General features: G+C 43.5%; 1 protein-coding gene across 11 annotated transcripts in view; it reads right to left on the bottom strand.

Moving 5' to 3' along the window:
- Nucleotides 1–23,078, bottom strand: part of adgrb1a (adhesion G protein-coupled receptor B1a) — a 684,782-nt gene that overhangs the window by 367,388 nt on the left and 294,316 nt on the right. For all 11 annotated transcript variants that reach the window (XM_068031354.1, XM_068031357.1, XM_068031358.1 and 8 more), the window contains 5 exons: nucleotides 19,970–20,134; nucleotides 15,704–15,868; nucleotides 13,309–13,473; nucleotides 6,684–6,785; nucleotides 4,715–4,821 (listed from right to left, as the gene is read on the bottom strand). In XM_068031354.1, the coding sequence (XP_067887455.1) occupies nucleotides 4,715–4,821; nucleotides 6,684–6,785; nucleotides 13,309–13,473; nucleotides 15,704–15,868; nucleotides 19,970–20,134 (704 nt within the window). The remainder of the gene's footprint in view (nucleotides 1–4,714; nucleotides 4,822–6,683; nucleotides 6,786–13,308; nucleotides 13,474–15,703; nucleotides 15,869–19,969; nucleotides 20,135–23,078) is intronic.

Raw genomic sequence — 23,078 nt, 5'->3', positions numbered from 1 at the left:
AACCTGGGTACACAATCTCTCCCATGTTCAGTCATTTTTCTGTCTTTCCCAGGTCTGATTGAGCTCTCACAGGAGTCCCAGCACCTGCTCCAGCCAGAATGCACCTTCCCTTTAAGAGATGCAGGCCAGCTAGGCGCAGTGCTTTGCAGAATCGATTTCGGACCCCTGTGATAAGTGCAGCCAGTCTACAGTACTTAAGTGCTGGCTGCATGCATAAATCATGGAAATGAGCAGGCAAAATAAAGGTTCTGTCCTGCCTGCATTACATCCAAAAGGCATAGGTGCATTACAATCCCTGCTCCCTTTTTCGGGGGTTATTCAATTTAGCCCTCCGGTATGCTCCATTTAGTTCCTGTTTGGGGTGTAGATGCAATAGGAAGTGTAAAACCATAATGAATCCAGGAGTACCCAATTTAATGCAGCATTTCCAAAATGGATGAATTTTAAATGACATGAAATGAATTTTTAGTGAATGTTAAATAGTGATAGAAACACTGGAAGTGATTATAAAAGCTAACATAAGCTTGGAGGAAATTTGGTCATATCACTCCAATCCACTTGATAAATAAATAAAAACAGTGGTCTGTGTATGGAACACGACATACTGTATTACTATTGGCTACTTCAACCAGTGGATTGGAGTAATATTACGAAATTTTCTCCAAGCTTATGACCTGGGATAACAAATGAACCAGCTGCAACTCTAACTTCACATTATCTAGTTCAGAAAATTAGTCAAGTATGTTGAGACTGAACACAACACATCACTATCCAGTGACCTTGTGTGAATAATCACTGAACACTGAATCAGATTTTCACTTTTGCCCACTGATTAGACACTAGCCCTGGGCATCTTGAACCCATGTCATTCAAAATGAAATCAGTAAATAAAATTCGCCTGTTTGGGAGTTCTTCCTAATGATTCAGCGAGTAGAATCATTGAATGATACAGCACAGAAGGAGGCCATTCAGCCCATTATGCCTGTGCTGCTCTTTGTCAGAGTTATCCAATCAGTCCCATTTCCTCACTGTTTCCCCATAGCCCTGTGAATCTTTCCCCTTCACATGTTTATCCGATTCCCTTTTGAAAGTTATTATTGAATCTGCTTCCACCACCCTTTCAGGCGATGCATTCCAGATCACAACATGCTGCATCATTTTTTTTTTCCTCGTGTTGCCTCTGGTTCTTTCGCCAATACCTTAAATCTGTGTCATCCAGTAACCGAACCTTCTGCCATGGGAAATAGTTTCTCCTTATTCATTCTCAAAAGCCTTCATGATTTTGAACACCTCTATCAAATCTGCCCGTTACATTCTCTGTTTTAAAGAAAGCTATCCCAGTGTCTCTCACCTCTCCACATAACCGGAGTCTTTCATCCCTGGTACCATTCGAATAAATCTTTCTGCACCCTCACTAAGGCTTTGACATCCTTCCGAAAGTGTGATTCACAGAACTGACCACAATACTCCAGCGGGGGCCTAATCAGTAGTTTATAAAGGTTTAGCTTATGTACTCCATGCCACTGCTTACAAAACCAAGGATCTATATACCATATCAACATTTGAAACGTGTCCTGCCAGGTGTCTCAGTACAATTTTTAAGAGGGTGTAGGAACATATTGCTTCACCTCTTTCTTCCTAACAAAATGTATCACTTCTCTGCATTAAATTTTATCTGCTACGTGCCTGCCCATTTCACCAGTCTGTCTACGTCCTCCTGAACTCTGTTACTATCCTCTTCATTGTTACGTACATTTCTGAGTTTTGTATCATCTGCAAACTTGGAAATTATTCCCTGTGTAGCCAAGTCCAGGTTATTAATGGATATCAAAAAGTGCAATGGTACTAATAACACCTCCAGCCTGAAAAAATCAACCATTCATTACTAATCTCTGCTTTCTGTCCCTTAGCCAATTTTGCATTCATGCGGACATGCATCCAGGGACGAGGAACTTCAGTTATGAAGATCGATTGGAGAAGTTAGGATTGTTTTCCCTGGAAAAAAGAAGACTGAGAGGAGATTTGATAGAGGTATTGAAAATAGTGAGGGATCTGGATAGAGTGGATAGGGAGAAACTGTTCCTACTCGTGAAAAGATTGAGAACAAGAGGGCACAGATATAATTGGTAAAAGAAGCAAAAGTGACACGAGGAAAACCTTTTATCACACAATGAGTGGTTAAGGTTTGGAATGCAGTGCCTGAGAGTGTGGTGAAGGCAGGTTTAACTGAATTGTTAAAAAGGGAATTAGACTGTTATCTGAAAAGAAAGAATGTGCAGGGTTACAGGGAGAAGGTGGGGGAGTGGCACTGAGTGAATTGTTCATTTGGAGATCCGATGCAGACACGATGGGCCAAATGGCCTCCTTCTGTGCTGTAACAATTCTGTGCCTCTTTAATCTCATAGGCTTCTACTACGTCATACTTCATTAAATAATTTTTTGAAAGCCAATATACACAACATCAACCACACTACTCTCAATAACCCTCTTCGCTACTTCAAAGAACTCAATTAAGTTAGTCAAAAGCAATTTGCCTTTCACAAAAGCAAAGTACTGCAGATGCTGGAAATCTGAAATAAAAACAGAACATGCTGAACGTTCTCAGCAGGCCAGGCAGCATGTGTAGAAAGGGAAACAGAGTTAATGTCACACATCATTGACCTTTCATCAGCCTGATAACATTTGAGATGTCATAGGTTTTAAGAAAGTCCAGGGGCAGGGAAAAGGGGAGGGGAAGTAAGACCCAAGGGGAAGGTCTGTGATAGAGTGGAAGGAAGGAATGATTAAATGACAAAAGGGTTGATGGATAAGGCGAAAGAGGTGGTAAAGGGACATGTGAAGAAACAAAAGATGGGGTTAGAGGATGTGTAAATGCCAAAAGTAGAATCATTACAACAACTGCTGTCTGAAAAAAATGGTTAGGATCTGAAATTGTTGAACTCAATGCTAAGTCTGGAAGGTTGTAAAGTGCCTAATTGAAAGATGAAGTGCTGTTTCTTGAGCTCAATTAGAACAGTGTAGGAAGCCAAGGACAAAGATGAGGGCAGAAACAGGTGTGGGAGCTTATATTTCAAATTTACTGATAACTAAATATACCCATTAAAGATATAGGTAGTGATAAACTTGTTAACTTGAGAAAGATTTTTTAAATTTTGTAATTCATTGAAACATAAAATCAAATTTGTCATTCTACAACACAAATTTCATGGTAATGTAAGATCCTTACAGAACCTCTGGGCTGAATTTTACGAGCTCCTCAACATTGTGGGTCGTGGGGGGGGTGGGGGGGGAGTGGCCCGTAAAATTCGGCAGGGAGTGACCCGCCTCGACCTGCGACGGCAAGAATGGCCCGCCGCATATCACCGGCGGCAGGCAGACCTCGGTGCATCCGCCCCCCCCCCTGCCACCAAGTGGCGGGGCCTTCATATACATATTCAAATTATACAACATTAGATGCAAATTCACTTCCCTGCTGGCGGCGGCCGTACCACGCCAATTTTGCGACCGCCGTTCGTCACTCGCACGCCTTCGGAACTCCGTACAGAATAACAACGAATCACATTTTCAGTGCGGGAGGGGTGGGGAAGCGGGGAAAACAATTTTGATTGGATGTGGGGATGGTGGGAAGGGGTTGAAGGGCAAAAGTTAGAAAGTTGGGGGTAAAGTTCAGGTAGGGAAAAAGGCATGTCTTGGTTTTCTCGGGCAATGAAATGACCATTTGGGGGATTGGGATAGGGCCTCCATCACATAAGTTTTTATTTTAATGAAAATTAATATTGATATACCTTTAAAAATTTTAATTTACACTATGGGCTTGAAGCCCTTTAAAAATGGTGCCAGCGCCTGTGCGGTGGTGCCAGACGCCATTGCTGTGGACGCAGCAGTCGCCCCCTCTATGTCATCGGGGGCTGCCACTCTGTTCCCTCTATTTAAATCAGCCCCATTTGGGGGGATTGCAGAAGGGTCTCCATCACATACGTTTTTATTTAATAAAAATTAATATTGATACGCCTTTAAAAATGCCGCTGGCGCCTGCGTGGTGGTGCTGGATGCTGTTGCCACGGCAGCCGCCCCTCTACATTATCGGGGTCTTCTGCTCCACCCTTTTTATTTAAATCAGTCCCCGCGCATGATATCGTGGGGGCTGTGTGCCGGCCCTTCCTTGTCGGAAGAGTGCCGAGTTGAAAGCGCGCCGCTGCGGAGCGCAGTGTGCAAATAAAATCCAGCCAGTTTTTTCTTCATTCTTGGAAAGAGGGGGTCACTGGCTATGTCAGCATTTGTTGCTCATCTCAAGTTTCGCTGAGAAAATGGTGGTGGACCTTCTTCTTAAACCATTGGTAGCAGTTTGATACAACCAAGTGAATTGCTGACCCAATTCAAAAGGAAGTTAAGAGTCAACAGCGTTGTATGACATTTAAGCCTCTTAAATTGACAACTGCTTTGACCATTACTCGTCTCTCATCAGGAGATTTTATTAAACCTCTAATGTTGGATGATATTTAGAAAAGCAGTAGGATGGAGAGAAAAATGCCAAAAAAATCCAGTTAACATTCAAATGATGCATGTTCCCATAATTGGTTCAGCAGTAGAAAGGAAGAATTGAGAAGTGGAGATCATAAAACAAGAGTTGGCAGAGATATTCTTCTCTTATGAGTCATAACAAAACCCTAGATCACAATATACCTTCTGCACTGAATATCAAGTGTTCACTTACCTCTGACTGCAACATCTGGTAGTCATTGGAAACACATTTGGTAAAACGTGGAGGCTCCCAAAAAGCGATTCCCTCATCATCTAGGACACAATTTCTCAGGATTATTCCTGAGAACATCAAAATATTTAGTACTGGCATTTTTCAATATCATTACACAGAGAAATTACAATTGGCATTGTTCTTCTACAAATGCCTAACAAGCAGATACATAGTTCCTCTCCACACCATTTTAATGCGAGTGTTGATTCATTTATTGAGAGTTGAGCCTCCATTTAAACAGCATAGATGGAAATTGGCAAGACTGTATTAAATGTTTGTACAAGAACAGTGTGGATCATTATTTTTACCCTATAAAGTCAAAACAATATACTATTAATTACTGATCTGAGGCCTAGTACATTTCTTCCCTGGTAACAATCCAAGAGAAATTCATCTCATTAAGCTGAAGTAGATAGCAGGTTCCCTTAGTCAGGGCACAATTTGACTTACTGTAGAAAACAATTATTTTACTATGCAATCCCCTGTGATTAATTCTGAAGATCCCATGACTTGTACAGTCTGGCTGAGGGTCTCCTTCTTCCCCTTCGTATTCACAAATCAGCTGTCCCAAAGTCTAGTACCCCAATCTTTTGTCTTACCCTTCACCACTTCTTGTTTAGAATACATAATCTTGTGGTTCCTTGGTGGTCCATGATACAGGCAGCAATATTTGCTACTCTCACAGTATCTCCCACCACAAATACTCTGTTTTGATGATAACCCCAGGTATATTAAAGTTATATTGGTTTTCGGCATGGAGAATTCATTACAATTTCCTTCCACCATTTTTATATTGCGTGACAGTGATGACTGTCGATCTATATGCCTTTCCATGAATAAGCTTAGACATTTTATCACCTTCCAATATACTAATCATATATAAAACTAGCCATGGATGTTATGTCAAAAAACCCAGTTGCTAATAGTGGGGAAAAAATCCATTAAATTGTGACTACTCGTATCAATGAAAACACTGACCCGATATTTAGGGAGCGGCAGGGAGCATGTGCAGTAGTTGGGGAGTGGCGGGGAGGAGAAAACCAGAGAAGTCAGGGATGTGGAGGTCCTCCTTAATTTAATGACAGGACGTAATTATAATTTTCCTTTTCTGTTTCCTGTCTGGAAGTCGACCAGATGGATAGGTTGGCCGGCTGACAGTTGGGGAGGAAAACTAGAGGTAGCAGGCCATAGCCAGAGACCAGTGGGGATGGTTTCCAGCAATCGGGAGAGAGTGGGAGAGCCTGGGGCTCAAGATCGAGGATTGGTGGGGGAGAAGCAGAAATGGCGAAGGAGAGATCTTGGCTTGTCGGGTGGTGAGTGGGGTCAGGGGTGGGTGGGGGTAGTCACCGATTGCAGCAGTGAAGAGAGGCATCAATCGCCAGAAGGGAACCCCGCTTTGAGGGGCCTGGGAGAGCATTCCTGCTCCTCCTGGCCTACTAGGTGTGCTGTAAAAAAGTGCTAACTTTCTGTAACCAGCAGCTCTTGTCGCTACTTTGCTACTGGGTTTCCCGAGCCCTGGGAAACTTGGTTGTCAGGCGTTGATGCTAAATCAGGTTCCCAACTGCACTGGGGGAGCCAGCACTCTGCCTCTCCAAGACAGGACACATGCATGCCATGCAACCCGCCACCATAAAAAAACGGCGGCAAGCACCTACATAGCATGTTAGGGATGTGTTCCCCAATTTTTAATTTTGGTTCCACGTTTTGTAATTTGTATTCCCCACCCCAACCCCTCTTCTGTGCATTGTGTTGGGGTTAATAGTGAGGCTAATGTATTTCAGAAAGCTTCTGAAAGTTACTACTTTCCCCCATCCCTTATTTGCAACAATATGCTTGATTAGAACTTACAATTTTCAAGTGGAGTTTAGATGACCCTCTCAAGAGGGAGAACAGGGCTTCCTCCCAGCTACTCCTTGCCAGAAATAATTACCTGCAGCACTTGGCGGGCAGTTGACCACCGCGGACTCTCCTGCTGGTGTCTTTGTCCACACCACAGAATTGTAATTTTCTTCCTGACAATATTCATGAGGTTCTGAAGCACAAATTATGCTTTGGTTAAAGTGGATGAACAGTTTAAGCAAACAGGTCTATACCATTCAGGTAATGAAAGAAAGAAAGGGGAGAATTCAACTGCAGTATCTTATTGTACCCTGTCTTGACCCTTAAATGCTCCGAACGTAAATTTGATTTAGATATTTTGAAGGTGTGCTTAAAAGACTCTGCTATATGTCAAAATGCTATTTCATCTGTCCCTTTTAGTATATTGTGGAGAATTATCTGTTAGTGTTTGAAGGAAAGGCCAAGGAAACAGAGATGGAACTTTAACTGAAGCAGTGATTGATAGTGATGATGGACTCTAACTGTAACTAATTGAGAGGACTGGGATTAACACAGGGCAATTGAAGGACTACAGCTGAAGTCTCATACATTAGATTTATTTGCCTATGATAAATTCTCGAACATAGTACAGAGTGCATGACTACTGAAATCAGTCAGCATGCATACTCTTTCATGACATAAATATTTTGCAATGGCTAGAAAAGTAGTAGACAACACATTGAAATTCAACTCAAGTACAGGTTGACATTACTTTGACAAGTTTTGCAAGTGGCTTTAAGTACTTCCCAACAGTAGCACATTTGCACATTATCTGCATGTTTAAGTTGTAATGCATATGCATATGCATATGTGTATATAAATATATATTATATATGTATAATGTGTGTGTATTTGTGAGAGAACACCAAGATCAGAATACTAGAAGGATTCCAGCACTATTTGAGAAGACGGGAATATAGACTCTAAACACAGGCCAGATTTTACACCTCTCCATAGGGGCGGGCTGCAGGCGGGGGAGGGGGTGGGGCGTGGGTCGTAAAATGGAGTGGGAAGCGAGGGCATTGCCTTCCCTCTCCTGCTGCAATTTTACAAGGGGCGAGAAATGGCCTGCCCACCCAAGGCTAATTAAGGCCCTTAAGAGGCCAATTAACTGCATTTAAGGGCTTCCTCCCACTGCCACTGATATTTTACCAGCGGTGGGTGGCCAGCTCAGGCACCTTGTGACCCACGGAGGGACCACCTCCACTGCGGCCCACCCTATCCCAACTGACCCCTTGCCTCAGTGGGAACCACATGATTGTCCCCAGCAAGGCCCCACAAACTTAGCTTTTTTCCAGGGCTGGCAACCCTCTTGCTCCACTCCCTGGCTGTAGTCCCAGCAGTGACCACAGCTCCCAGTGGCATTGCTGGGACTGAGAGTTGCCGGCCCACTGATTGGTCGGCAGCTGTTGGAGGCGGGACTTCCAATTAAGGGTCTGGACCACGTAAGATCATAGTGTGGCTCCCAGGCCTGGCGGAAGTGGGCTCACCACCGACTTTTTGGCTGGTAGTGGGGGCCTCCCTCCCAATGTAAAATTCTGGCCATAGCTTTTTTTTAATCGTTTGGAAGCTGTGGGCATTGCTGGCTATGACAGCATTTATTGTCCATCACTAATTGCCCTTGAGAAGGTGGTAGTAAGCTGCCTTCTTGAATCGCTGCAGTCTTTGGGGTGTAGGTACACCAACAGTGTTAGGAAGAGAGTTTCAGGATTTTGACCCAGTGACAGTGAAGGAATGGTGATATAGTTCCAAATCAGGATGGTGTGTGACTTGGAGGGGAACATGCAGGTGGTGGTGTTCCCATGCAACTTCTGCCCTTGTCCTTCTAGGCAGTAGAGGTCACGAGTTTGGAAGGTGCTGTCTAAGGAGCCTTGGTGAGTTGCTGCAGTGCATATTGTAGATGGTACACACTGCTGCCACTGTGTGTCAGTAGTGGAGTGAGTGTTCTGAATGGGGTGCCAATCAAGGGGGCTACTTTGTCCTGTGTGGTGTTGAGCTTCTTGAGTGTTGCTGGAGCTGCACCCATCCAGGCAAGTGGAAAGTATTCCTTCACACTCCTGACTTGTGCCTTGTAATGGTGGACAGAGACTGGGGAGTCAGGAAGTGAGTTACTCGCCGCAGAATTCCCAGCCTCTGGCCTACTTTTATAGCCACAGCATTTATGTGGCTAGTCCAGTTCAGTTTCTGGTCTATGGTGACCCCCAGGATGTTGATAGTGGGGGATTCAGCAATGATAATGCCATTGAACGTCAAGGGGAGATGGTTGGATTCTCTCTTGTTTGAGATAGTCATTGCCTGGCACTTGTGTGACGCAATTGTTACTTACCACATATCAGGCCAAGCCTGGTGTTGCTACATATGGACACGGGTTGCTTTAGTATCTGAGGAGTCGCGAATGGTGCCAAACATTGTGCAAACATCAGCAAACGTGCCCCACTTCTGACCTTACGATGGAGGGCAGGTCATTGATGAAATAGCTGAAGATGGTTGGGTCGAGGACACTACCCTGAGGAACTCCTGCAGTATGTTCTGGGACTGAGATGATTGACATCCAAAAACCACAACCATCTTCCTTTGTGTTAGATATGACTCCAACCAGTGGAGAGTTTTCCCCCTGATTCCCATTGACTTTTGCTAGGGCTCCTTGATGGCACACTCGGTCAAATGCTGCCTTGATGTCAAGGGCAATCCCTCTCACCTCACCTCTGAAGTTCAGCTCTTTTGTCTATGTTTGGAAAAAACATAGATGTGGACTCTGAGCTTCCTCCAAGGATGCAATCAGCAAATTGCGCCCCGAATGTACCCAAAACTGCGACCTTCTGGCTGTGGTGAAATTGTGCCGAAGTTTCTTGTAAACTAATTAAAATAACCCTGAATTTTAAAATCTCCCATGAATCAGCATAAACAACCAGCGTAATCATACATAATGGAATTGTGAGGGAACTGAACCAGAGAGCTTCAAGGTGCCAGGGTGGGGTAATATAAAAGATGATAAAAAGATTTCCCCTTCAAAGTGAAGACTACAAGTTTAGCAGTAATTACCTCTCTGTCCTGCAAACTTTTAAAGTAATTAATTTAAATTGTTCTGCATAGAGTCTTATCTTATCTTTTCCTTCCCTGCAGGGGAATAGCCAGAAAATCCATCCATCAAGTTTTATTAAAGATGAATGATTCCTGTAACAACAGGTCAGGCTTTAATTTTCCGCTGGCCAGCTGCTTTGTGCTGAATTCATATGAATATGTCTGCTCGTGTGCCTGAGAATCTGGGTGCAATGTAATGAACCTCCACAAATAAGCGCAATTGGAAGAACCTTGCGTTTGGTTACCTGGAACAGGACCAGTTTTGTGGGAAGGGACTTCTACGGGTTAAGGGTTCATAGGGCAGACTTAGAAGGTCACAAATAATTGACTATATTGTAGGTACGGTCATAAGTTGTTTTTGCCTAAAATTCCATGACCTTTGGCTTAGTTCTTCCCAGAATTAAGCTGCTAACTGGGAGAAAAATCAGGTGCAAACTCATGGTCATGGTGTATAAACAAAGTCGCTTTGTTAACAATAAATGGTATCACAGATGTTTCATGGAAGTTAGATTCATTTCATTTTTTGGGTTATTTCTCACATTAAAAACCCACTCTTCAGCCTAATTCAAGGCTTTGTATTGGTAAGATCTGGTTCAATGACTCTCTCTGAATGTACTATAATTTGCAATAATTATGTGCAGGACTTTATATTTAGTATTCTTAGCCATGCTCAAATCATGGTAGGAATTGTAAAATAGATTATTAATGTGACTTTTGATTTGCTTAGAAAATACCTATTTTCTAACAGTGTGTTCATTTGTCAATTGTAGTGTGGCTGGCTTGATGAAATCACATTGGTGATGAATAAAATTCCTTTAACAACATGCTAGCTCGCATGTCCAATTGAGGTAGAGAGAGACAGGCAGAAAGAAAGGTAATGAAGGTAGAAAAACAATGCAGAGTACCCACTGGAACCAGCCAAACTCATAGTGGAAAATTAAAGGCCCGATAATTGTATCGTGCCCAAATTAGGATGGGATCCCAGTGAAACGTACCCTCAACATGCCCAATGAGGTTGGCAGAAGGAGCATGGAAAATTTGTTCCACTTAAGTGCCAGGCAGTGACTAACTCCAAGAAGGGCGAGCAAAACTACATCCCTTGACATTAAATGGCATTACCATTTTCGAGTCTCCCACCATCAATATTTTGAGACTCATTAGATAATCAACTGGACCAGTCACAAAAATGCTGTTGCTACAAGAGCTGGTCAGAGACTGCATATTCTGCAATACATGGCTTACCTCCTGACTCCACAGAGCCTCCCCATCACCTGCAAGGCATAATTACCATCACATTCAAGCTTAGTTTAGTTTAGTTTAGAGATACAGCACTGAAACAGGCCCTTCGGCCCACCGAGTCTGTGCCGACCATCAACCACCCATTTATATACTAATCCTACACTAATTCCATATTCCTACCACATCCCCACCTGTCCTTATATTTCCCTACCACCTACCTATACTAGGGACAATTTATAATGGCCAATTTACCTATCAACCCGCAAGTCTTTGGCATGTGGGAGTTGCACAGTCTCCTGACTTGGACACAGATCACTGTTCCTTCATTGCAGCTGGATCAAAATCCTGGAACTCCCTATCTAACAGCATTGTTGGAGCACAGTCACCACATCAACTGCAATGGTTCAAGAAGGCAGCCTACCACCATGATCTCAGGGCAACTGGGAGGGCTGGTGTGAGCAATAAATGCTAGCCTTGCCAGCAATATCTGCACCTCACAAATGAATTAAAAAAAAACTGAATTGCTGTGTAAATGCAAATTGTGCTGCAAATTTCTTCATTTTATTTAGGGAGAGCTTTAGATTATGCATAGTCTTATATGCCTTTACCATGAATTTCAGGTCACTGAAGGGACATGGGAGAGTATAATTACAAATCAGGAGACTCCGTAAAATTCAGGGGAGGGGATGGAGCTGCTGTAGAAATATTGAACAGAGTAAGGCGGTGTTCAACCCTATTCATATGTCGACATCTTTTATTCCTTTACCTTAGACATTTAGCAGCCATGCAAGCATTCTTGTTACGATAAGAGTGTAGTTTTAATAGTCCTTCATGTACTGCAGAGCTATTAGACATCTGCTGAGAAGTTCAAGGCACTCAAAGGAATGTCAAAACCTAATTTTTCACATCTAACTGTGTATGGATTGCCTTTTTTAAAATCTGGAAACAGAATCCCTCCTACCCTAACCTTGGTGTTTCCTTTTTTATTGTAATTATTTGTCACTACTTTCTGTGTTTTTCTTTTTTTTTTAAAAGGACCTTGACAACCATTTTGAAACAGTGGTCATGGAAACACTATCGGTTGCTAAGAAACAGAACAGGCAGTTGATTGGGGTGTAATTTTGAGCAATTTTATAATTGCATCTCACAGCAGTAACTGTCAGCAACTGTTAGTAATAACATGATGAGTTGAACATCAGAGTCCCTTGAATGTGTGAAAACCTTGTGCTCCATTCATGGCTATCTATTATTGATACACAATTATTCAGCTTCTTGCTTCTTTCTAGCTCTGTCTCATTACACAAGGTTTCCTAAAGGAAAGGTGTTTATGCTAAACTACTCCCAGGTCTCCTCTCCTGCCAGGAACATTTTTCAAGCAACTACTAGGACAACCGAGGCCTTCCTCCTCTGCACTCTCTCTGCTGAAACAGACATACAGAACCGCAGGGCATTTACAACACAGGAGGCCATTCAGTCCAGCTCTTTGCAAAACTAATCCTTCTGCTCTCCTAACACCCCATAACCCTGCTTCTTCCTCTGCTTCAAAAATAATTATCCACTCAATGTAATGGTCTCTACCTCAATCATTCCCTGTAGAAAAGCATTCCAAGTTCAAACAACTAACTCTGCAATCTGTGTAATGAAATTTACATTGAAATAACAGCACAGAATTCAGTCCATCTAGTCTATGCCAGTATTTATGTTCCACAAGAGCTTCCTACCATACTACTTCATCTCACCCTATTAACATATCCTTCCACTCCTTTCTCCTTCATATACTTATCCAGCTTCCCCTTAAATACATCTATGTTATTGATCTCAGTGAGTTCCACATTCTCATCATTCCCTGAGTACCGAAGTTTTCCCTGAATTCCTTATTGGATTTATTATATTTATGGTCCCTAGTTTTGGACTCTCTTCAAGTGGAAAAATATTCTCTATATCTACCCATTGAGCCCCTTCATAATTTTAAAAGACCTCTATCAAGTCACCTCTCAGACTTCTCATTTTGAGAATAGAGCCCCAGTTTGTCCAGACTTTCCTGATAGTAATCAAGAAATACAACAATCTTCTCACTCTCTTACAACCCTTCATTTTTGTAAAAGAACCTCTACTGAATCTTCCCTTAGTCTCTAACTTATAAGAAATAGTTCCATATCTAAATTCTCTCAAAACTATAATTTCTCATCCCTGGTATCAAGTTGGTGAATCTATGCTGCGGACCCTCAGTGAATAATAACCATGCCCAACATCTTCATCAGTTTAAGGCATTGAATGTCAAGGCACAAAAGCATTTCTCAAATCCACCACCCTCATTCATTTTAGATTAGAACGTGGCCACAGCCCAAAATATTTACCTGGGCATTTTTTGTCATTGCACAACCTGTACTCCTCTTGAGGTCCATCACACTGCAGTCCTCCAAAAAATGGCCCAGAACATATCCTCATTCGAAGCTGTGTCCCACCGTCACAACTTTTGGTACATGGTTCCCAACCGCTCCATTTTTGCCATTTTCCATCCACTATAACACAAGACGACAACGTTGCTAATGGACTTCAATTTAAAGTCTCAACAATCATGAATGCATGAGGTCTAGAGCTCCAGCGCCCTCCACATTCCAGCATCACACGAGATCGACTGACTGTAGCCTGCATCAAGACAGTTGAATTAGCTTTTATGCTTGTAATTTACATAAAACTACATAGAGAAACTCAGCACATGACAGCAAGAGTGCTCACTTCTCAGTTAGATTGCTATTGGTTAGTTTTAGGCCTGTCTGACAAGCAGTTTTCAAAAAGGGGGAGAAAAAAAGGAAAGAGAGCTTATAATGAACAGTGCCAGCATACTGAACAAAAGTACAAGATACTTCAGGAAAAAACCTATATGGAAGTATTTATATGAAGAAAGCAGAAGATTTCTGCTGCTTCATTGGTTTTATTGCTACCCATTGTGATCTTATATATCGAAAGGAAAAAAAAGACTTGTGATGTTACCCATATTCGGCCCTTGAAATCTATGGAGAAGATAGCGTGGAGAGAAAATGGGCTTGCAGCTCATCTCATCAAATGGTCTGTGGTTGAGTTTAGTGTATCAGACCATCATTTGGACTTCAGCAAAGTAGCATTAATGAGGGTGAAGTCTCAACTGAAGCTACTCTTCAGCTAATCCAATTTCACCATTCACAGGAGATGAAATTGACTGTCAGATTGACATTGTATTTCTTCACGGTTAAAATGCTACCCTGTCCTCAGAATGATAAAACAAGAAAAAAAAAATCAGAAAATCCTTTCTTAACAATCAAGGGAGACAATCATTTATAATGGTACATAGTGCACTTCAATAATCCTGACAATAAACTATTGGCTAGAACAGTCCTGCCAAAGCAGAGATCATTTCACGAGCCAACAGTTGCTATGCAACATTACCAGCTTCATTTTATTAACCTCATCATAGTTGACAAGGTCCAGGTCACTAACATAATCTAAGTGTTTTTAGACTCTGATTCACTATGCCATTGAGCAATGCTTTGTCAGTATCAAGAAAAATAAAACTAATATAGTCCTGAAAAGAGGATATGCAATGGCTCTTTCACCTTAATATAAAAGCAAAATACTGCAGATGCTGGAAATCTGAAATAAAAACAAGAAATGCTGGAAATACTCAACAGGTCTGGCAGCATCTGTGGAGAGAGAAGAAGAGTTAACGTTTCAGGTCAGTGACCCTTCATCAGAGTTAGAGAGATACAGCACTGAAACAGGCCCTTCGGCCCACCAAGTCTGTGCTGACCAACAACCACCCACTTATACTAATCCTACATTAATCCCACCTTCCGAACCACATCCCCACCTTCCCTCAATTCTCCTACCACCTACCTACACTAGGGGCAATTTACCATGGCCAATTTACCTATCAACCTGCAAGTCTTTGGCTGTGGGAGGAAACCAGAGCACCCGGCAGAAACCCACACGGTCACAGAAAGAACTTGCAAACTCCGCACAGGCAGTACCCAGAACTGAACCCGGGTAGCTGGAGCTGTGAGGCTGCGGTGCCAACCACTGCGCCACTGTGCCACCCAGTTCTGGGGGGTGACGGTGCAACCAGGTGTAGGGAATCCCCAAGCTGGGAGGTTTCTTTGGCTCCAGCTTGCGTTACACTGATCTCCCACTATACCAGGATGAATAAATCTTATTGATTCACATCAGTATGTGTGGGGCCACCTGGTAGTCCTGGTTCCTGGCCTGGACCCCTGAGGAAAATGGTTATCCAAAGAGACATTAAAAAAGGGGACCAATAGGTACTCCAAAAGATTTCTCCTGGGCCAGGACACCTGGCTGAAGCGAAGATGCCCAGCATCACATTATTTTCCCCCTCCTGCTCTGGTGGTGCCCAAGATGTATCAATAATGGCAAGGGCACCTCCCAACCATGTTCAAACTAGAGAACCTCCCTTTGGCCCTGGATGCTTTGACAGTCAGTGGTGGAATTTCCTGTTGGCACATGCCAGAGCCTCCACTGGGGGAAAAAGTCCATGTAGTATGAGGCCTGGATAACTTCCCAGTCGCATTAGGAACACAGTGTACAAGTTAATAAAAGAAATTGAATATTCGCATTTGGGTTTATACTCGATCCGAGACTGAAGTCTTGAAACTTGTCCTTGCCTGATAAGGCTATTTTAAAAAAAAATGATCTTCTAGTAATCACTTGAATTATTGACAGAAAAGCACATACTGACTCACCATGAATGAAACCTACCTGGACACTGTCTCGGAAAGCATGGCCTGTTTTCAGACCAGTAACCCTGGCATTCGGCTCCACCAAAGGAAGGCCCATTGCACTCCCTTGTCCGCTGTTGTGTCCCATTTGAGCAGGTGGAAGAACATTGACTCCAGCTAGACCAATCATTCCAGTTCCCATCCACTTATTGGAAAAGAAAACAAAGGAATATGTTTAGTTTAGAGATACAGCACTGAAACAGGCCCTTCGGCCCACCGAGTCTGTGCCGACCATCAACTACCCATTTATACTAATCCTACACTAATCCCATATTCCTACCACATCCCCACCTGTCCCTACATTTCCCTACCACCTACCTATACTAGGGGCAATTTATAATGGCCAATTTACCTACCAACCTGCAAGTCTTTTGGCTTGTGGGAGGAAACCGGAGCACCCGGAGAAAACCCACGCAGACACAGGGAGAACTTGCAAACTCCACACAGGCAGTACCCAGAATTGAACCCAGGTCGCTGGAGCTGTGAGACTGCGGTGCTAACCACTGCGCCACTGTGCCGCCCAATATAAATATTACTACATTTTTAAGATTATGATGGGAATTGAAAAGATGTTTCAAGCAAATTGTTTGCCATGGTGAAGGATTCAACTACCAGAACGCATAGGCTAAAGTTATGAAGTTGGAACCCAAAAAGATATGGAGTTAAGAAATACGTTACCAGGGAAGATCACTGAAGTGCAGAGCATGGGCTGAATTTAGTCGTATCGGCAGGGCTCCTGGCACCAGGGCGAAAAGGGGAGGGGAACCCTGCCTCTGTATTTCATAGCCCCCTGGCACGATTCAACAGCGCCTGGTCACTTAAGTGCCTAGCGCCAGGATCCCCGTCCCTTTAAGGCCAGGGATCCCACCTCCCAGAGCTGCTGTCCAATCGGAGAGCCGACAGCTCAGTAGTATTGGCAGTGCCACCGGGTGGGGTGGCCACTGCCGGTATTACAGGAGGTCTGGGACCAAGCCCACCACTAGAGACCCGGACTAGAGGTGAGTGACGTGGAGTTGCTGGGGCCAGCGATGGGGGCGGGGGATGGGGCAAGGGTGAGGCATTACCGGAGGTGCGGCCTTAGCCGCTGGCCTCAGATTGTCCCAACATGGAGGCTCCCCCACCCCTCCACCACCAACCCCACCCCACCCCAAGCCCAAAGGTCGAATGGCTATTTTTACTTGGCAACCTTCTCACGTGGTGGAGCCCTGCCGCGGCAGGTTTAATTCCAGCAGCGGCAGGAAGAGGCCCTTAAGTGGCTACAGATTGACCAATTAAGAGCATCAATTGGTCTCTGGGTGGCAAGGCTGTCTCTGGCCTTTCCCGTTTTCAACTTAATCACAGCGAAACAGACGATGGGCCCTCTGCCCCCACCTTCCAACGCAATTCTATGCCCCCCCCCCCCACACCTCCTAGTCCATCTCTGAGGGTGCCTATTAAATTTAGCCCTGTGAGTGGGCTGAGAAAATAATTGGTTTTCTTTCTGGAGAGAAATTAAACTGAAATAATATGAGAAGACAGGTAGGTGGACTCAATCTGTCAACAAAGGGACTTGCTCATTATTCTTAATGGCTTTTTCCTGTTCTTCAAATTTGGCATGAAGTTATGTTGTTATAGAATAGTTTTTCCTTTGGCTTGCACCTCAGCGAGCATCGCAGTATATAATATCACATGTCTCTACCCCTTTGACCAAGCTTTTCGTCACCTGTCCTAACCTTTGGCTCGGAGTCAATTTTTGTTTGATTACACTCCTGCAAAACACCTTGAGACATTTTACTATGTGAAAGCCAATATACAAATGCAAGTTGCTGTTGCAATTTTGCATTTTAATAAAACAAAATACTTACGAGGTGAAGCTGTCCTCACCTGACATGCACTTTCAGTGGTGGAAATCAGGAGAGGAAACTCCAATAATTACCTTTCTTCCATTGGAACAAGCTAATTGTGCTGTTCCATTGCCACTCTTGTTGAAATCACATAACCTCAGTACAGGCCAGGGATAAAAATTGGCACCTACCTGATTTGCGAATCAGTATTCAGGTGGCGTATTTACCCACTAAACCATTTGGAAAGCCTTGAATTTTGTTTATAATTAATAATTTTCTATATCAAACCTAAATTCCTTCAGAAACTTTCTATACTTTGAAGCATCTTATGCTGGTTTCATATTTATACATATATTATCATGCGCTTTGGATGTCCGTAAGTAAAGAATCAGATCCAAAAATCAGACATGTGGGATTAGGTTCATCATACTTAATAAATTACTTAATGATCTACGCCTGTACTTACCCATTTAATACAACAGAATTCATAGGGATGTCTCCACAAGTTTAACCTGAACATAATGCAGAATCCTGACATTTCATTTCTATTAACAAGTTGCAATTATTTAGCGTGTAGAGCATAAAAAGAAAACCTGCAATGATCCACAGTAGCGTAATCAAAAAAAAAAATGCATGCTGAGCAATTGGAAAGAAAATAAGGAGGGGTGACCCAAAGCTTGGGAGAAGTGATTGCCTTTAAGAAATGTCTTAAAGGCAGAGAGGGATGGAGAAGTGGTGTGCTTCAGAGAGGGAATTCCAGAGTGAGGGGCATATCTGCTGATGGTATGGCCATCAATGGTGGAATGAAGGTAGGGCAAATGCACAAGAGGACAGAGTCAGAGGAATGGAGACTTCAGTGAGGGAGCAGGAGGGCTTTTAGGGATGGAAGAGCTAACAGAGAAAAGGAGGAACGAGACCATGAAGGGATATAAACATGAACGGCCAGAATGCAGACAGAAAGGAGTCTGTGCCCCTTATTGCATATTCAAGTGGAAAAGCCAAAGTATTATGCAAATATATAAAATAAACAGCATTGGTGATTTCAAAATAATGATTCATAATGGGTTGGATTTTACCAAGCCCACGACGTCAGGCTCTGTGGCGGGTGGACTGGAAGATGGTCCCTGCAGCGGCCCGCTACGGGGGCTGACGCCAGGAGGGCCCGGCCCGAACCTCCCGGCGGCGGCGAGGCTCTGTAGCGGCTCCCCCGTCGCTGGGCGACAGGACTTGGATTTAAATATTTAAATTAATGAGATGAATACATTTAAATCAACTTACCTTGAACCTTCCAGGCCCACCACGATCTTGGGCGTGGCGGCCGGCACTCCCGCGCCTTCAATTCCCCGTCTGGGGAAAACGGATGTGACACTGGTGGTGGGGGGGAGGGGGAGGAGCTGAGATTTTTACTGCGGGGGTGGGAGACAGGGTCAAATAAGCATCATCAGTTTAGGGGATGGTGGGAAGGGGTGCACTTTCAACTTTGCGCAGTCTGGGGGGTGGGGGGTGAAGGTCAGAATTCGAAAGTAAGTGTTACTTTTGGGGGGGAAGGGCAAATAATTACTGTAATTTTTATGGCGGGGGGTTGGAAAGAGGTGTTACAATTTTATTTTGTAAATTATGGGTGGGTGTTCACTTTAAAAATTCAAACTTGCCTGCAGGGCTGGCTGCCCTTTAAAAATGGTGCCAGCGCCTGCACACAAGCAGCTGACACCATTGCTGGCAATAGTCAGCCCGCCCCCTCCACGTGATTGTGTGGGTGTGTGGGCTGCTCTGGCTATTTAAATGAGTTGCCGCGTGGGAGATCGCGGCGGCTCTTTAGCGCAAGCCGCCATTTTTGAGCTCGCCACTGGGAGCGATGTTGGGCTCTTAAAATCCAGCCCAATGTGTGGATCAAGGGACTTCGTTCACGATTGGAGGAGATTCTTGCCTGCTAAGTGTTAGCGACCTTGCTAACATGGTGCAGAGATCAACCCTGATAATTACTTGGATGAAACCAAAAACCTTTTCTTTTAAAGCATTTCTCCAGAAGTAGGCAGCACTGGAAATCTTTACGCTATGTTAGCGATGAGACTAACACACAATATTGGCAGGACGCCTTCCACCAGGTTCATTAAAAATCATAAATTGTGCAACTGCTTTGAAATTCGTCAGTGAACAATGATTGGTTATGTTCAAATACACTTACAAACTGTGAGGAGGTAATTTTAACCGACCTCACTGGGCTGGAAACCCACGGGATTGGGTGGAATGCTGGATTTACACCCTGCCCAATACTTCAATGACTTCAATGGAAAATGATATCTGGTGGGGTGTAAAACAAGCAATGCACCCACTCTCATCAGTTTCATAACAGGCGGGTTAGGTTAAAATTGACCCCTAATTAAGTCTCAAAATTAGATGAAAATGTAACAAAAAGACCATACCAGGACAAAGCGCAATGTTGCAGAACTTGGTTTGCTTCTCAGGTCCTTCACAGGGGTTCCCTCCAAATTGAGGCTGTATGCAGGAGCGGGTGCGATCTCTGTGACCCCTTCCACACGTGGAGGAGCACAAGCTCCATGGCGACCATTCTTCCCAGACACCGTGGACTGAAAACAGAACAAGAACATCTTGATCTCATGTTAAGGCTATGTCTATCTGTGCAAATTTGGGAAGAGTAAAAGACAGATGGACCTGCAAATTTGGCATAGTTTAAATTGTCTGTACAGCAACTCTGCTTCAACAATCACTACATATTCTTGAAGAATGAGTGCCTTCTAAATTGACAGCAATTGCTCTCCAACACTGGCTACATAATAAAACAGCATAAATAGATTTCATGACGGTACAGTTGCACGGACACAATGGGCCGAAGGGTCTGTTTCTGTGCTGTATAACTCTGTGACTCTATGACTCTAGTCTACCATGTACAACTAAGCCATACAGAATATAAAGGTTATAGAATTGAACCATGTTAAGTTAATTTGAATCTGCATTATGACCACAAAAATTGGCCTTAGCATTTCTGGGCCAAATAGGGGAAATGTCAGCCAGAGTTTTAACTCCTGATTACCATTTGGTGATCAATATGGAAGGTGCGTATGTAGACCCCCATGGGGAAAGAGGTGAAAAACAATCATCCAACCTCACATATATGAGGAAGAAAGAGATTTTAATTTATATAGCAAATTCCACAACCTAAGGACATTCTAAAGCACTTCACAGACAATAAATTACTTTTGAAATGCACCACTGTTGTAATCTCAGCAACCAGCTTGTGCACAGCAAGCTCCCACAAACAGCAATGAGATAAATAAGAAAATAATCTGTTTTTGGTGATGTTGGTTGAGGGATAAATGTTGGCCAGATTCTGGGGGAAACTGCTCTGTTTCAACTGGACACCTTATGTCCACCTGATGGGGTATATTTGGTTTAATGCCTCATCCTTTGTTTTTACAGTGCACTGCTCCCTCAATACTTCACTAACCTGACAATGTAGTTTTTATCCTCAAGTCCTGAAGTGAGGTATAAACCCACAATCTCTCACTTAGAGGCAACAGTGCTATCATTGAGCTAAGGCTAACACATTTTGGAAAGACCAATTGGTTTGGAGTGCAAACATGGGAGTGTACCTCAAGAGTGAATAGTTTGAGGACACCATAGAGAACATTGGAAATAAAAGCTTTAACCTATTGTGGAAAGAGAATGGTAGATTGCTCTGAGTAAGTTACTGTTTATGCAGTTGTCTTGTGCTTACGTATCAATACCTAGTTATTGCAATTGCAACTACGCAAGTAATGGTAACTATTTGTCACTTAGTCATCAAATGTCTTACAGTAAAAGATTGAACCAAGTAGTGTACAGATTCCAGTTGGATTTGCTGGTGGACATAAATGTTGATGCTGCACCAGAGATGTTCAGTGCCCACCTACATTTATAGACAGAAGTGCACGTACCTCTTTGGCCAGAAGATTAGCACATGTGGAGGCTCCAATTCCCAAGGTAGGATGCAACAACAGATCCAATGGCATAAATATTGTCTGCAGTGGGTGACTAACCTTAATGCAAGATGAACCTTTGGAAGCACTCCAATCTCAGTGTTGGTGCATTAAAGAAGGCATGATCATTAGCCAGCATAACTGTGATTGGCTGAACCCGGCAAGAAACTACCAACCGTATTTGTATACTTAATCGTCAATGAACACGGGGAAGTATCTTCACAGATATCAAGTTCGTAGGGAGGCAAAGGTAGAGCTCTGCCGTCTGCTACAAGGACACCAGCAGCTAAACTGCATCAAAAAGACAGTAGTCAGCGATATACAGCGTTGGCTTCATATATGCCTCCATGTCCTTCCTGGAATGCTGCAATATTGATCTATAAGATGTGGCCTGGAGTGGCAAACCAGATCAGCCTTCCTTGTGGCCAATCCCGTGCACCATTTCTACTTGATCAGCCATCAAACAGGGAGTCAAATGCCATGTGCTCTATTAGGCCTGCAGATTCTGTTTCATGTCTGACCAATGGGTTTCTTGTCACTTCATTTTTTCCTGGCTCTTCCTTCTCTCTCTCATCAAATGTAGCAAAGACTGCTGATTGATCAAAATGGGATGAATTTTACACGCATGGCGCAGGTTTCGATAGCAGCACAGGAAGCGGATGCCATTGCTACACAAGCTAAATGCAGCCGGCTGGCTGTGATCACACAGTGGCTGGCCAATTAACAGCCTGGAGGCACGGGGCCTATCCAATGGATGAGTGGGCATGGGACCATGGCACTGATCTCAGTGTCACCTGACAGAAAGTCAGGTTCTGGCACCATCTTTAAAGGCTGCCTTGTTCATCCAACTCGTCACATCAGTGGTCCTGAAGTCACCTTTGCCTCCAGTCTGAACTCCTCCGGCTCCCACCCATCAGGACTGTTGTGTGACAACAAGATCATACAGTCATGTAAGAGCTAGGAAGTAGTGCACCATGTGATTCTCAGTGTTAGTCAATCTTGGAGAAACACCTGCACAGTAAGCATCTCAATCAAACAGCTGCTGTCTCAGTAATCAATAAAGAACCCATAATATGGCAATACTGATCCCATCGGGAGTGGTCAGCCCTTGTGTACAGTCTAGAGTAACATAAAGGTTCAAGGAACAAGTAATATGTTGGCAGCAGTGAGATTTTTAAAGACTTTTTAGAAGATTTATTCTGAAGAGAACACACACTCTTGGAAGATCAGACTACATCAGCAATGATCCGGATCTCCAACACCCCAACACTTCAAGCCTTCTTACCTCGGAAGCAGTGCAGTCAGCAGCAACTGGATAAGCTTCTTTCTTCTTTTCACTTTGGGCTGTGAAGTAGGGTGGTTGCAGACTCCAGTGACTCAATTAACATGTGGATTCTGAGGTCATTCTTTCATCAGGAGCAACTTGAGGAGGTCTGGATGAGTTGAATGCTGTACAGAGGTTATAGACCCTGTTACTTCTGCGAGGTGCATCAGACAGTTCACCACCATCATGGCAGTGAGCTACTGGGTCGAGCACAAAATTAGCATATTTTTG

Source organism: Heterodontus francisci, chromosome 5 (assembly GCF_036365525.1).
Source record: "Heterodontus francisci isolate sHetFra1 chromosome 5, sHetFra1.hap1, whole genome shotgun sequence".
NCBI classification, from domain to species: domain Eukaryota; kingdom Metazoa; phylum Chordata; class Chondrichthyes; order Heterodontiformes; family Heterodontidae; genus Heterodontus; species Heterodontus francisci.
The sequence above is the reverse complement of the archived record's forward strand: the minus strand, read 5'-3'. Positions and strand labels throughout refer to the sequence as shown.